The 16,880-nt window shown below is 44.0% G+C and overlaps 1 protein-coding gene across 3 annotated transcripts in view; it reads right to left on the bottom strand.

Moving 5' to 3' along the window:
* rb1cc1 (RB1-inducible coiled-coil 1) overlaps nucleotides 1-16,880 on the bottom strand; it is a 250,378-nt gene that overhangs the window by 184,212 nt on the left and 49,286 nt on the right. For all 3 annotated transcript variants that reach the window (XM_072467777.1, XM_072467778.1, XM_072467779.1), the window contains 2 exons: nucleotides 14,631-15,054; nucleotides 13,856-14,026 (listed from right to left, as the gene is read on the bottom strand). In XM_072467777.1, the coding sequence (XP_072323878.1) occupies nucleotides 13,856-14,026; nucleotides 14,631-15,054 (595 nt within the window). The remainder of the gene's footprint in view (nucleotides 1-13,855; nucleotides 14,027-14,630; nucleotides 15,055-16,880) is intronic.

Here is a 16,880-nt window from a genome sequence, read left to right as displayed (position 1 = left end):
TCCAAACTTCACCCCTTTCTTGAAGCGGGCCGATTTTACTCTATTAAATCCCGCTCTTCTTTTGGCCAGTTCTGCACCCAGGTCCTGGTAGATGCGCAGCTCACTGGTTTCCCACTAACAGCCCCATGTCTGCTTGGCCCACTGCAAAATCTGTTCCTTATACAGGTACCGGTGCATTCGCACCACCATTGCCCTCGGTAGCTCATTCACGTGCGGCTTTCTCGCAAGCGCTCTATGCACTGTGTCCACTTCCAAGGGTCGAGCAAACGCCCCATCACCCATTAACTTTTCAAGCATACTTGCCACATATGCCCTAGCTCCGATCCCTCACTGCCCTCCGGGAGGCCAACGATCCTCAAGTTATGTCTATGGGTCCTATTCTCCAGGTCCTCCACCTTCTCCTGTAGCCTTTTCTGGTGGTCCCTCATCAGCCCCACCTCCAGCGCGGTTAGCTGGTCCTCGTGCTTGGCCACCTTCTCCTCCATCTTCTGGATCGCCCCAGTCTTGATCGGGTCTAAACCTTCCTTCTTTTGCTTGGCGAAACTCTCCTGAATGAATTTCACCAAATGTACCGTTGACCACTGGGCCGCCAAGCCAGGATCCTGCACCAATGCCATGTTTTCCTGTGCTGTAGGTTCTGCACGCGCCTTTGCTCAGCTATTTCTTCTTATAAGACCACTTCTGGTCCATGTCTCCATATACTGGTGGGGGATTCCTCCTCAGTCTCACCCGCCACCGATGTTTCCAATAAAATTCCCCAAAAGTCGGGAGAAAAGGTCCAAAAGGTCAGTCATGAGCGGGAGCTACCAAATATGCGAACTCCTACTCCATGGCCGCCACCGGAAGTCGCAAAACATATTTATTGAATAACGAATTGATTAATATGGAGTTTGCACACTCCACAGTACTATAACTAGTAATCAAGTAATCTATATTAAAGTATTAACTAATTTAAACTACACATGCTTACTATGCTGTAATCTATCTCTCTAACACGTGCTGTCTAGTCACTCCTGGTTGGAAGAGACGCAAGATCCTTTGAGTTCTCATATTCATAGTGGGATCTAGTGTTGCCCTCTAGTGGTTGTGTTACACCGAGATGTAATAATTAACCCTTTACGTGTCTAAATATATAAAATATAATAGATATAACACACACACATATCACTACAGAATACTGTGTACAATATTGGTCTCATTATTTAAGGAAAGATGTTGGAAGCAAGAGGTTTACTAGACTAATACCAAGATGTATGCACGCACACACAAACACACAACACAGGGGAAAGAAAATATATTTTTATAAAGGTTAAGAATCTTTGATGCACTGGGATGACTTCTACTTCGTGTCTCTCTGAAGTTCAGCTTCCGTTTGATACTTCTTCCTTCTAGGCTGGAGATGGTTTTCTCTGGCACGATTGTCTACGTTTTCTACGGACTTGGCAACATTCAAAGTTCACAGCAAAGGATGTACCAGGTACTCACTGCTTTCAGAACAGTAAAGCAGTTCTTTCACGTCAGTAAGCAGGAAAGCATTCCTTTCACTTACAAGGTCTGACCGCTTCTGCACAGTTCTCTCCAAAAGAATTACTCAGGAACCAATCACTGACTGTTGTCAGGCAGAACACTGTCTCTGGCCAACCGACCGGTTGCCAGACAACCAATTGATCAGATTCCCTCTAATGCCGGTTCCCAAGATCCACTCAGTGCCGAGGAGTCTGATTTTTCCTTTCCAAAAACAAAACCTGGGAACAGTGTCCTGACAAGCAGGTTGCTTCAACTTTGAATCTTCTACTTAAAGGCACATTCTGATTATGGGTCCATGGACCAAAATAATAAAAATAATGAAAAAAAAATAATAATAAAAGAAATGGGAACAAAGGAAATAAATAGGAAGGGCTCTTACAGTATGTGGAGTCGAGGTTATAATCTGATCAGTCATGATCTTCTTAAACGGTGGAGTAGGCTTGAGGGACTCAGTGGCCAATCCCTGCTCCTAACTCGTTTGTTTGTATGATATGCTCCGCACAATACTGAACAACAATGACATTTCAATCTGCAGGAACAAAAAGACTAAGATCTCAGAACCTCCTCAGACAATTCAAAGGGAACAGAGGAGAATTATGTTGGAATCCACACAGCTGTCATATTGCTGCCCAGGGTGGCCTTATTAACACAAACTTTACCTAGGTTGACGCAGTGTATCCATGTCAGCAGAAAATACAATACCCACAAAGCAATCTGTAAACATTCTCCTCCTCGTCTTCCTGAATTCACACACATCAAATGAGTGAGAAGGCCACTTACCAGCACACACGCAAAAATGTATTAGGCAGGAAAAGTGTTCAAAGAACATTTATCTGAATGAATAATAAAAACTAAACATTTTATCAGACCCATATGCACAACCTTGTGGTACCACACAGCCTTGCACTTCCTTTCTCTGCTACTCCTTTCTGGTGTAACCCATAAGACCATAAGATATAGGAGCAGAATTAGGCCACTCGGCCCATCGCATCTGCTCCGCCATTTAATCATGGCTGATATTTTTCTCATTCCCATTCTTCTGCCTTCTCCCCATAACCCCTGATCCCCTTATTAATCAAGAACCTATCTATCTCTGTCTTAAAGACACTCAGGGATTTGGCCTCCAAAGCCTTCTACGGCAAAGAGTTCCACAGATTCACCACCCTCTGGCTGAAGAAATTCCTCCTCACCTCTGTTTTAAAGGATCATCCCTGTAGTCAGATATGGTGTCCTCTGCTTCTAGTTTTTCCTACCAGTGGAAACATCCTCTCCACATCCACTATCCAGGCCTCGCAGTATCCTGCAAGTTTCAATAAGATCCCCCCTCATCCTTCTAAACTCCAAATAGTACAGATCCAGAGTCCTCAACCGTTCCTCATACGACAAGCTGTTCATTCCAGTGATCATTCTTGTGAACCTCCTCTGAACCCTTTCCAAGACCAGCACATCCTTCCTTAGGTACGGGGCCCAAAACTGCTCAAAATACTCCAAATGGGGTCTGACCAGAGCCTTATACAGCCTCAGAAGTACATCCTTGGTTTTGTATTCTAGCCCTCTTGACATGAATGCTAATATTGCATTTGCCTTCCTAACTGCCAACTGAACCCACATGACTTCAGTGGAGCTTGAGGCAAGCTGCCTAGATCCCCTAATCAATGCAGTATATGGAAATGTTAAATCTTCCACCATGGATTCTGCATTATACCTGATTATTTTCAACATTTTGATTTCATTTATGCTCAGATCCCCGTTCTTATCCGTCTTATCCGCTGTGTTTGAGCATGGCAGCCCTGCCAAAGACGGCTCCATCAGCCGATGTATCGGGACAGATTCAACCATTAGGAGACCAGGCAATACGTGGCCCACTGACAGAATCAACGTGGTAGTGTTGAAGACGCATCCAATTTAAACATGTGACAGTTCACAGCATTAGCTATTCCATCCATGGAAGGAACACAATCTCAACAGTCTATGCCATCACCCTCCTCTTCCTCGAGGTGGACTCAAATCTTCGTGCAATTGTGTAATGCCATTTTGAAGACTTATCAATGCATCACACCCTGACTGTTGCTGCTCAATGATTCTCCTCTTCAATGACATCAAGGTACATCTGAGGAGGCACAGTGGTTAGCACTGCTGCCTTACAAAGCCAGGAACATGGATTCAACTCCGGACTTGGAATCTGCACCGTATCCCAGTGTCTGCATGGGTTTCCTCCAGGTGCTCAGGTTTCCTCCCACAGACCAACGATGTGCAGGTTAGGTGGGGTTACGGGGATAGGGCGGGGGAATGGGCCTAGGGTATGTTGCTCTTTCAGAGGGCTGGTCCACTTGAGGAGCCGAATGCCCTACTTCTGCACTGTAGGAATTCGATGAACAAAACTTGTCAAGGATCATGCTGTCTGACCTAGAATCTACTGCTGCCATATTGCTCACTTGAACAGTATAAATCACCAGTTAACCCCAACAGAAAAACCAATTATTTGCCTTACTGGTCCCTTTGAAACAAGAGTAGGTGAGCTGGTCTGAATGATTCCGATGATGATACATATTCAGAAGGACTTGACTCCTCTGAAAAATGATTAGTGGCCCCCGACTTAGTATTTCTGTTTGCATCAGTACCATGTAAGAAATAAAAGACAAAAACTAGCCCAGGCAAGCAAATATACGACATGTTATTATAATGAAACCTCGCTGCTGCAATCAAGTCAACATGACTGGCGGAAGTCAGAGAAAGAGAGAAAATAAGAAATTTCAGGCGAGACACATCAGGAAAATGTTCGCATGGGTGGCACGGTAGCACAGTGGGTAGCACTGTGGCTTCACAGCTCCAGGGTCCCAGATCGATTCCCGGCTTGGGTCACTGTCTGTGTGGAGTCTGTACTTGTCTGCGTGGGGCCTCCTCCAGGTGCTCTGGTTTCCTCCCACAAGTCCCAAATATGTGCTCTTAGGTAATTTGGACATTCTGAATTCTCCCTCCGTGTACCCGAACAGGCGCCGGAATGTAACTTCATTGCAGTGTTAATGCAAGCCTACTTGTGACAATAAAGATTATTACTAAAGTAGAGAAAACTTAAAAAATCATAAAATGATATGGAAGACTTAAGCATGACTTGAGGGAAGGAGAAAATAGGTTTGATAGTTCTTGCAAAAACAATAATTTCGGGCAAAATTAAGAGCCACATGGACAAATGCAGGTAAACAAGTCTGTGCTGGGTTTCCTTAATTAAAGTAAAATTGTACTCAACTAACGTGAGGTTTTTGAAGAGGTAACTGGCAAGGTTGATGAGGGCAATTCTGTTGACGTCGTGTACATGGACTTCCAAAAGGCATTTGATACAGTGCCACACAATAGACTTAGGAGCAAAGTTATAGCGTATGCAATAAATGAGTAATGGCTAAGTGTCAGGAAAAAGAGAGTAGCGGTTAACAGATGGTTTTTGGTCTGAAAGAAAACTTGTACTAGAGTTCCCCAGAGGTCAGTGTTGGGACCTTTGCTCTTCCTGATGTATATATTAACGACCTAGACCTTGGTATATAGGGCACAATTTTAAAATATGTGGATGCTACCAAATTTGCGAGTATTGTGAACTGTGAGTAGGATGGTGTAGAAATTCAAACAGTCATAGACAAGTCAGTGAGAGATGAACTTCAATGAGGGGAAATTTGAAGTAATTCTGGTAGGAAAAACATGGAGACACAATGGCCCAAATCCTGCGAGCATCTGCAACAATTGTTGGATTGTTGTTGCAATAAGGAGTCGGACGTTTTGGATTGAGAGGAGCAATTTCTTCACTCGTGGATTGTCATGCTCTGAAATTCTCTACCTCAGGGGGACCCTGAAGGCTCTGTCATTGAGTATATTTAACACTCAAGTCAATAGAGTTTTAGTCTCTAAAGGAACCAGAGGATATGGGGAGGCGGTCACGTAGTGGTCTTGTCGCTGGATTAGTAATCCAGAGACCCAGGATAATGATCTGGGGACCCAAGTTTGAATCCCACCACAGCACGTCATGGAATTTAACCTCAATAAAATATCTGGAATTGAAAGTCTAACGATGACCATGAAACCATTGTCGATTGTCGCAAAAACCTATCTGGTTCACTAATGTCCTTTAGGGAAGGAAATCTGCCATCCTTACCTGGTCTGGCCTACATGTGACTCCAGACCCACAGCAACGTGATTGACTCTTAAATGCTCTCTGAAATGGCCTAGCAAGCCACTCAGTTGTATTCAACTACTATGAAAACACAAAAAAGGAATGAGACCGACAGACAAACTGCATATATCCAGGCACCGGAAACGACAACGGCAAACACAGCCCTGTCAACCCTGCAAAGTCCTCCGTACTAACATCTGGGGGCTTGTGCCAAAGTTGGGAGAGCTGCCTCACAGATTAGTCAAGCAACAGCCTGAAATAGTCGTACTCATTGAATCATACCTTACATACAATGTCCCAGACACCACTGTCACCATTCCTGGATATGCCCTGTCTCACCAGCAGGATAGACCCAGGAGAGATGGTGGCACAGAGCTATACAGTCGGGAGGGAGCTGCCCGGAGAGTTCTCTACATTGACTCTGGACCCCATGAAGTCTCATGGCTTCAGGCTAAACATGGGCAAGGAAACCCCCTACTGATTTTCACGTATCGGCCACCATCAGATGATGAGTCAGTACTCCTCCATGTTGAACACCACCTGGAGGAAGCACGGTGGGTGGCAAGGGCACAGAATATGCTCTGGGTGGGGGACTTCATCCATCATCAAGAGTGCCTCGGTAGTGCCAGACCGAACAGGTCGGGTCCAAAAGCACATAGCTGCTAGACTGGGACTGCAGCACGTGGTGAGGGAACCATGAAGGAAAAACATTCTTGACCTCATCCTCACCACACTGCCTGCGGCAGATGCCAGGGGATCAACCCTGGTTCAATGAAGAATACAGGAGAGTATGCCAGGAGCAACATCAGGCATACCGACAAATGAGGTGTCAATCTGGTGAAGCTACAACACACGACTACTTGTGTGCCAAATAAGCAGCAAGTAATAGATAAGAGCTAAGCAATTGCACAATAAAGATCTAAGCTCTGCAGTCCTGCCACATCCAGCTTTGAATGGCGGTGGACAAATAAACAACTTACTCGAGGAAGAGGCTCCACAAATATCTCCATCCTCAATGATGGAGCAGCCCAGCACATCTGTGCAAAAGACAAGCCTGAGGCATTCGCAACAATCGTCAATCAGAAGTACAGAGTGAATGATCAATCTAGGTCTCCTCCAGAGGTCCCCAGAATCACAGATGTCAGTCTTCAGCCAATACGATTCACTCCACATATCAAGAAACGACTGAAGGCACTGGATATTGCAAAGGCTATGGGCCCCGACAATATCCCGGAAATAGTACTGAAGACTTGAGCTCCAGAGCCAAGTACAGCTACAACATTCGCATCTACCCAGCAATGTGGAAAATTCCCCAATTCTCCAGGTTTGTCCTGTACACAAGAACATGACAAATCCAACCCAGCCAATTCCCCCTGATCAGTTTACACTCCAGCAGCAGCAAAGTCATGAAAGGAGTCATCAACAGTGCTATCAAGAGGCACTTACTCAGTAATAACCTGCTCACGGGCATTCAGTTTGTGTTCCGCCAGGGTCACTCAGTTCCTGACCTCATTAGAGCCTTGGTTCAAACATGGACAAAACAGCTGAATGCCAGAGGTGAGGTGAGAGTAACTGCCCTTGACATCAAGGCAGCATTTCACCGAGTATGGCATCAAGGAGCCCTATCTATACTGGAGTCAATGGGAATCAGGGGGAAAACTCTCTGCTGGTTGGAGTCATACCTGGCACAAAGGAAGATGGTTGTGGTGGTTGGAGGTCAATCATCTCAGCTCCAGGACATCAATGCATCAGTTCCTAGTGCCCTAGGCCCAACAATCTTTAGCTGCTTCATCAATGACCTCACTTCCATCATAAGGTCAGAAGTGGGGATGTTTGCGGATGACTGAATAATGTTCAGGACCATTCATGACTCCTCAGATAATGAAGCAATCCACGTCCAAATGCAGCCAAGACCTGGACAATATTCAGGCTTGGGCTGACAAGTGGCAAGGTACATTCACGTCACACAAGTGCCAGACAATGAACATTACCATCGCTGAATTCCCCACAATCAACATCCTGGGGGTTAGCATTCATCAGAAACGGAACTGGACTAGCCACTTTAATACTGTGGCTACCAGGGCAGGTCAAAGGCTAGGAATCTTACGGCCAGTAACTCACATCCTGATCTCCTTCTCTTCCCCCCCCCCCTCCAAAGCCCATCCACCATCTACAAGGCACATGTCAGGAGTGTAACGGAATACTATGCACTTGCCTGGATGAGTGCAGTTCCAAATACATTCAAGAAGCTTGCTTGATTGCTCCCCCTTCCACAAACATTCAAACCTTCCAACAACAACAAACAGTGGTAGCCGTGTGTACCATCTGCAAGACGCACGGCAGTAACTCGCCAAGACAGAACCTTCCAAACCCTCGACCACTACCATCCAGGACAAGAGCAGCAGATATCTGGGAACACCACCACCTGGAGGTTCCACTCCAAGACACTCACCACCCGGAATTGGAAATATGTCACCGTGCCTTCAGTATCACTGCGTCAAAATCTTGGAACTCCCTCCCTAATAGCACAGTGGGTGTACCTTCACCTCAGGGACTGCAGCGGTGCAAGAAGGCAACTCACCATCACCTTCTGCAGAGCAACTAGGGATGGGCAATACATGCTGGCCTCACCAACGACGCCAACATCCCGTAAATGAATGTTAAAAAGGGGGGTGTTTTAAAACATGTTTTATATCAAAAATGTCTATTTATTGAATGGGCTAAAACCACCAGACATATGTTTAAAAAGACTGAACAACATGATTGAGTGACTTAAACAGCAGTTCCTAAGATGGATGAGCATCCATACAGCATCTTACATATTACAAAGTCATCAGCAAGGCACTGACCGGGCTATCTAGAAGTTGCCCATCAGAGACATTCAACTTACACGAGTGTGAATGAACCATCTCCTGAACCATTCACAAAATATCCAGAAACAACCAGTGTAATCACCCAGCTGAGAAGGGAACTCCACCAACTAGATTATCTAATTATTCTTAAACGATGGTCCTGAAATCAGCTTGCTTTGACCATGTTTGGGTAACCAGCCATTTTGTAAGAGATCATATGACGAACAAGTTAACCCTCTGCATTTTAAGAAATTGGTTCTTTCCAGGCTAGAGCAAGACCATAAAGATCCTAAAGCGGCTTACTGGCTCCCCATCTCCAAAGGCCCACAACTGAAATGCCACTGGTACCCAGTACCACCCCGTTGGTCAGTTACAAGCTATTTGAAGGCCCCTTCTAATTCGCTGCCTTCCCTGCGGCTTTGTACTCTTTTTTGCAAGGTAGCAATAGGGAGGGTAAAAAAAAGAGATGTACAAGAGAATGTAATGGCATATGCTCACCCGAATAATGAGTGCATGTGGTGAGGGCAACTATGAGGCATGACATTTTATAAGAATGAAGGAGTGACAAACTGTCAGATGGAAATGTGAGCAAGTGCATAGAAAGACAAAGACTGTACAACACGTTAAGTGAGTCTAATGAACGACACATTGGCTTGACAAGGCAGATGCAAAGCAGTTGGATCATGGGCACAACTGAATAAAGATGAATGTGCCACTGTACTCACCTTTCCTAACATGCTTGGGTCCTTAAAGCACTGAATTGTATCCAGCAGGATGGAATCATACCCTGCTTCTGACCTCCCTGCTACCTTCAACAACCTTCAGTCTCAATTGTAGGTTTTTCCCCCCCATCGTTAGGCAAGTGCAATGTTCTCAATCTATTCACAACCCCAGCTGTACATTTTGGGATGCATCACTGAAACAAAGCTCAGCCTTTGTCATAGGGACTCCCCAATTCTGACACATTCCCTCTGTGTCCAACTACAAACTCTTTCAAATTGTGTGTCAAGTGTCCTTTTAAATACCGGAGTTGAGATTGTGTTGTGAGAGTTTACATCATGGCCGAAGACACTGGTTGGATGGGAAAGCCAGAATTAAGATTGTAGTGAGATGAACGAATCAAAACTCCACTGATAGACACACTATACTTACTTCCATGTGCTATCAGAGACTCCTGAATGCAGTGAGTCACAAATAATATATAAACACAGACCTGGCTAGGGATGCATCTGGCAGAAATATACTTCACATAAACTTCCACCAATAAATAGCTCAAGCTTCACAACAACATCTTAATGAGTCCCAGTGAGTTCTCCCAGTGAGCCAGAGAAGACACAGCCAGAGTGAGACAAAACCAAGAGTGAGTTTGGGAATTTGAATCTAGGTGGGAATTCGAAGCTGGGTGGGGAGGAAGTGCTTTTTATCCCAGGTAAGTGACTGTTAAGTAGTGTTTTTGTTTTCTTTTTCTTTTCATTGGTATATTTATTTATTTTTTTCTTTGTAGTGTATTTATTTATTTATTATTTTTTTTGGAAATTGTAATTGTTGAAGTTAACCGAAGGTTTAAGACATGGCAGGAGATCTCAGACCAGTGTCATGCTCCTCGTGTGTGATGTGGGAGCTCAGGGACACGTCCACTGTCCCTGGCTCCTTCACGTGCAAGAAGTGTGTCCAGTTGCAGCTCCTGTTAGACCGCTTGACGGCTCTGGAGCTGCGGATGGACTCACTTTGGAGCATCCGCGATGCTGAGGACGTCATGGATAGCACATTTAGCGAGTTGGTCACGCCGCAGGTGAAAGGTACTGAGCGAGATAGAAAATGGATGACCAAAAGACAGAGCAAGAGTAGGAAGGCAGTGCAGGTGTCCTCTGCTGTCATCTCCCTGCAAAACAGATATACCGCTTTGGATACTGTTGAGGGAGATGGCTCACCAGGAAAAGGCAGCAGCAGCAGCCAGGTTCATGGCACCGTGGCTGGCTCTGCTGCGCAGCTGGGCAGGAAGAAGAATGGCAGGGCTATAGTGATAGGGGACTCAATTGTAAGGGGAATAGACAGGCGGTTCTGCGGACGCAATTGAGACTCCAGGATGGTATGTTGCCTCCCTGGTGCAAGGGTCAAGGATGTCTCGGAGCGGCTGCAGGACATTCTTTGGGGGGGGGGGGCGGGGAGCAGCCAGCTGTCATGGTGCACATAGGCACCAACGATATAGGTAAAAAAACGGGACGAGGTCCTACAAGCTGAATTTAGGGAGCTAGGAGTTAAACTAAAAAGTAAGACCTCAAAAGGTAGTAATCTCAGGATTGCTACCAGTGCCACGAGCTAGTCAGAGTAGGAATGTCAGGATAGAGAGGATTAATACGTGGCTCAAGAGATGGTGCAAGAGGGAGGGATTCAAATTCCTGGGACATTGGAACCTGTTCTGGGGGAGGTGGGACCAGTACAAACCGGACGGTCTGCACCTGGGCAGGACTGGAACCGATGCCCTGGGGGGGGGGGGGTTTGCTAGAGCTGTTGGGGAGTTTAAACTAATGTGGCAGGGGGATGGGAACCGATGCAGGAAGTTGGAAGGTAGTAAAACAGGGACAGAAATAAAAGGCAGTAAGGGGAAAAGCGTAAGGCAGAAAAGCCATAGTCAAAAATCAAAAAGGGCGACAGTACAAGGTACAGTGACTGAGGGGAGCTCAGTGAATAGGACAAGGAATGCTAAAAGGAATAAAACGGGAAGTGAAAACATTAATGGTAAGTGACGCGGAAGGTTGTTACATGAAGATATGGGTTCAACGACAAGGAAAATTCGGAGAAAGGTTAAGAGGAAATATAACTTAGGAGAGGTTACTGATCGAGGTGTTAAGATTCAGAACAGAGGTAAAAAGGCCAACATAAGTGTACTTTACCTGAATGCTCGTAGTATTCCGAATAAGGTAAATGAGCTGATGGCGCAAATCATCGTGAATGACTCTGATTTAGTGGCCATTACTGAAACATGGTTAAAGGATGGTCATGACTGGGAGTTAAATGTCCAAGGGTATCAAACTATTCGGAAGGACAGAGTGGATGGTAAGGGAGGTGGTGTAGCTCTGTTATTTAAGGATGACATCCGGGCAACAGTAAGGGATGACATCGGTGCTATGGAGGATAAGGTTGAATCCATTTGGGTGGAAATCAGGAATAGTAAGGCGAAAAAGTCACTGATAGGAGTAGTCTATAGGCCACCAAATAGTAACATTATGGTGAGGCAGGCAATAAACAAAGAAATAACTGATGCATGTAGTAATGGTACAGCAGTTATCATGGGGGATTTTAATCTACATGTCGATTGGTTTAACCAGGTCAGTCAAGGCAGCCTTGAGGAGGAGTTTATAGAATGTATCCGCGATAGTTTCCGAGAACAGTATGTAATGGAACCTACGAGGGAACAAGCGGTCCTAGATCTAGTCCTGTGTAATGAGACAGGATTGATTCAGGATCTCATAGTTAGGGATCCTCTTGGAAGGAGCGATCACAATATGATGGAATTTAAAATACAGATGGAAGGTGAGAAGGTAAAATCAAGCACTCGTGTTTTGTGCTTAAACAAAGGAGATTACAATGGGATGAGAGAAGAACTAGCTAAGGTAGACTGGGAGCAAAGACTTTATGGTGAAACAGTTGAGGAACAGTGGAGAACCTTCCAAGCGATTTTTCAGTGCTCAGCAAAGGTTTATACCAACAAAAAGGAAGGACTGATGAAAATCGACCGTGGATATCAAAGGAAATAAGGGAGAGTATCAAATTGAAGGAAAAAGCATACAAAGTAGCAAAGATTAGTGGGAGACTAGAGGACTGGGAAATGTTTAGGGGGCAACAGAAAGCTACTAAAAAAGCTATAAAGAAGAGTAAGATAGATTATGAGTGTAAACTTGCTCAGAATATAAAAACAGATAATAAAAGTTTCTACAAATATATAAAACAAAAAAAGAGTGGCTAAGGTAAATATTGGTCCTTTAGAGGATGAGAAGGGAGATTTAATAATGGGAGATGAGGAAACGGCTGAGGAAGTGAACAGGTTTTTTGGGTCGGCCTTCACAATGGAAGACACAAATAACATGCCAGTGACTGATGGAAATGAGGCTATGACAGGTGAGGACCTTGAGAGGATTGTTTTCACCAAGGAGGTCGTGATGGGCAAGCCAATGGGGCTAAAGGTAGACAAGTCTCCTGGCCCTGATGGAATGCATCCCAGAGTGCTAAAAGAGATGGCTAGGGAAATTGCAAATGCACTAGTGATAATTTACCAAAATTCACTAGACTCTGGGGTGGTTCCGGCGGATTGAAAATTAGCAAACATGACACCACTGTTTAAAAAAGGAGGTAGGCAGAAAGCGGGTAATTATAGGCCAGTGAGCTTAACTTCGGTAGTAGGGAAGATGCTGGAATCGATCATCAAGAAATAGCGAGGCATCTGGATGGAAATTGTCCCATTGGGCAGATGCAGCATGGGTTCATAAAGGGCAGGTCGTGCCTAACTAATTTAATGGAATTTTGTGAGGACATTACCAGTGCGGTAGATAACGGGGAGCCAATGGATGTGGTATATCTGGATTTCCAGAAAGCCTTTGACAAGGTGCCACACAAAAGGTTGCTGCATAAGATAAAGATGCATAAGGGGAAAGTAGTAGCATGGATAGAGGATTGGTTAATTAATAGAAAGCAAAGAGTGGGGATTAATGGGTGTTTCTCTGGTTGGAAATCAGTAGCTAGTGGTGTCCCTCAGGGATCAGTGTTGGGTCCACAACTGTTCACAATTTACATAGATGATTTGGAGTTAGGGACCAAGGGCAATGTGTCCAAGTTTGCAGACGACACTAAGATAAGTGGTAAAACAAAAAGTGCAGAGGATACTGGAAGTCTGCAGAGGGATTTGGATAGGCTAAGTGAATGGGCTAGGGTCTGGCAGATGGAATACAATGTTGACAAATGTGAGGTTATCCATTTTGGTAGGAATAACAGCAAAAGGGATTATTTAAATGATAAAATATTAAAACATGCTGCTGTGTAGAGACCTGGGTGTGCTAGTGCATGAATCGCAAAAAGTTGGTTTACAGGTGCAACATGGTGTTCGGGCCGGAAAATGGAGCTGAGTCCACAAAAGATCAGCCATGATCTCATTGAATGGTGGAGCAGGATCGAGGGGCTAGATGGCCTACTCCTGCTTCTAGTTCTTATGTTCTTATGTTCTTAATGCCTTAGTATCTCAGTCTTCAAACACACTACACAATGTGTTACCGGGGAACGTGTTACCGGGGAGTGACCCACATTTTAAGTGATGGAGACTTACCTGAGCTAATTCTTTTTGTTCATTCACCAGTCTGTTACAGCTGGCTATCATTTGATCCAGAGCATATAGGCGGTCCTCAAGTCCCTTAATTGCCTTCATGTTCTGATTATCAAGTTTAGCAATTGTTTCACGACAGTCTGTTAAAAATGGCTGAAGAATTTCTGGATCAAGCTGAAAAAAAAAGAGGATGTTTAAATTGGTGTACAGAAATCGGCAGAGATATTTTCTCTGACATCATCTACTCTTCATGCAATAAATGTTTTAACTTGTCAGCAACTGATTAATGGTTTTGATTAGATCAATGCCTACTCATTGGTCTACACATCTGCTATAGCGCAACAAATGAAGAAAAAAATAGCTTTATTGAAAAGCATGCCATTGAAACCCATATTCTAACATATTCAAAAATATACATTCATCCATTTTAGGGTGGGCTTTGTCAAATGGTTAAAATTGCCCACTTTAGAATATGTACCATCTGAAAATATTTTTCTATTCAATAAGAGTAATGGCTAAACTTACTGTTGGATATCACAGTATATGTTGTTATTGTATAGTTTGCTTTAGCTTTGAGAAATGCATTAGAACAGAAGTCAAAAGTTTGAATTCATAGAATGAAAGAAAAGTTTCAATTTCACAATAAAACTTCTGAATTTTAAACATCAAAAACAACAAAATATAAGAAACTCTGATAATTGCTATATGAAAAAGGGTGCCTCAGTTTATTTTCTAAATTTTGGATTCGTCAAATATTGAACATCTCATACACACTTACTCGGTTCATTGAATCAAAGCATTTCCTGACCAGTGATTCCACATCATTTGGTCTATCTTGCACATTAATCCAGTCCAATAAAGAGACATTAAAGAAAGTTTGGTCATCCATTTCTCCTTTAAATTCTTCTTCGGCTGCAGTCTTCAGAGTTCTCTCTTCACTGGTCTCATTGTCCTTTTCGTCCTGTTGAACACTATTTTGTACAGAATATTCAAATGATACGGAACTAGAGGACAAGTTCCTGTGAAGTGCAGGTTTAACAGAACAAAGTACAGAATCGCTGGACCTATCCTCATCAGTTTCTTCTTCAGGGCTTTCTTTTTCTGTAGGTAATTTCAGTCTTTCCTGACATTCACGGTAACAGTGTCTGGTCAGGCACTCCAACAGTGGTATCTTAGCCATTACCAAAACAGCTGTGCCTAGACTTAATTCATAACATAAAACAATGTATTAGTACAATATGAAGTAACTGAACAGTCCAGCACCAACAGCTTGAAACATTTTCTGGTGATAAGGATTCAGCATTGAATCGCCACTTACAGTCTCTGAAGAAAGAGACATGCCATTTTTTCGGCCTTCCCATGACTGCAAAACTAACATTTCTGCAAATCTGTACAAGAAAATCTTCTGGGCAAGAGCTTTGCATTTTGCAGAATATTTTTGAGCAAGAGAGTGGAAGCAGAAAAACCGTAACTCAATTGTACAAGTTCCCCATACCTGTATGGATTTCTGAACTTTTATTTTGAAAATTAAAAGGACTGATGCTAAATTACTAAAACAAATAAATTCCTGTTGCTAATTTCAACCCGATTTTGAAAACCACTTTAGCGTCAAGTACATTAAATTCTCTGCATAAAATATTTAATTCATTTAGGAACAGTTGCTGTATTAATTAATACTTGCCAGTTAACCTATACTAATGAATTACTAGGTTCCTTAAAAGTACAAAATAAAGACATAAAATGCTGGACAAACTCAGCTGGTCTGGCAGCACCTATGGAAAACAGAACATTTTGAGCCCATATTATGCTTCTGCAGAAATGAAGAGAAGTAGAAATGTAAAAAATTATACAGTTGGAGAGGCAGGTGGAGGAGGTGGGCTAGTATAGGACAGGGCTAGGTTGGAGCAAAGGAGAGATTGACAAAGGTCCATCGTACCTTTTGCCACCATTTCACTCCTTCAGTCCTTAAATGGCACCATTAACACACCCCTTTGCCTCATGTCCACGACACATTTGTCAATCTATCCTTTGCTCTGACCTAGTCTTGTCCTTCTGTTCATAGATCATAGAATTTACAGTGCAGAAGGAGGCCATTCAGCCCATCGAGTCTGCACCGGCTCTTGGAAAGAGCACCCTACACCCAAGGTCAACACCTCCACCTTATCACCGTAACCCAGTAACCCCACCCCTAAGGGCAATTTTGGACACCAAGGGCAATTTATCATGGCCAATCCAACTAACCTGCACATCTTTGGACTGTGGGAGGAAACCGGGGCACCCGGAGGAAACCCACGCACACACGAGGAGGATGTGCAGACTCCGCACAGACAGTGAACCAAGCCGGAATCTTGGTGAACCTGGGACCCTGGAGCTGTGAAGCAATTGTGCTATCCACAATGCTACCGTGCTGCCCCACTGTCTCCATCCATCTCCTCAACTATATAATTCTTTACATTTCTATCCCTTTTCAGTTCTGTAGAAGAGCCATATAGACTCAAAACGTAACTTGTTTCTCACTCCACAAATGCTGCTGGACCTGCTACATTTATCCAGTATTCTGTTTTTATTTCAGATTTCGAGCATCTGCAGTATTTTGCTTCTATTTCCTTACAATTATAGCATATGCTGCCAACTGAGCATTAAATTGACAAGCTTTAGGGCAGCACGGTGGCACAGTGGGTTAGCCCTGCTGCCTCACAGCGCTGAGGTCCCAGGTTCGATCCTGGCTCTGGGTCACTGTCAGTGTAGAGTTTGCACATTCTCCCCGTGTTTGCGTGGGTTTCGCCCCCACAACCCAAAGATGTGCAGGCTCGGTGGATTGGCCATGCTAAATTGCCCCTTAATTGGAAAAAGATAATTGGGTACTCTAAATTTTAAAAAGAAAAAAAAATTGACAAGCTTTACACCAAACTAAAATAAAAAGATCAGCAGGTCCTAAAGGGGCAACTGACGACGGCAACAGCAAACAGGGAGGACCAAAGACCTGGGTCATCAGAACCAATCAAGTGGTACAAAAGAGTGGGCCTTA

The sequence above is a fragment of the Scyliorhinus torazame genome, chromosome 11 (genome assembly GCF_047496885.1).
Source record: "Scyliorhinus torazame isolate Kashiwa2021f chromosome 11, sScyTor2.1, whole genome shotgun sequence".
NCBI classification, from domain to species: Eukaryota; Metazoa; Chordata; class Chondrichthyes; order Carcharhiniformes; family Scyliorhinidae; genus Scyliorhinus; species Scyliorhinus torazame.
Note: the sequence above shows the minus strand (reverse complement) of the source record. Positions and strands in the feature narration are given on the sequence as shown.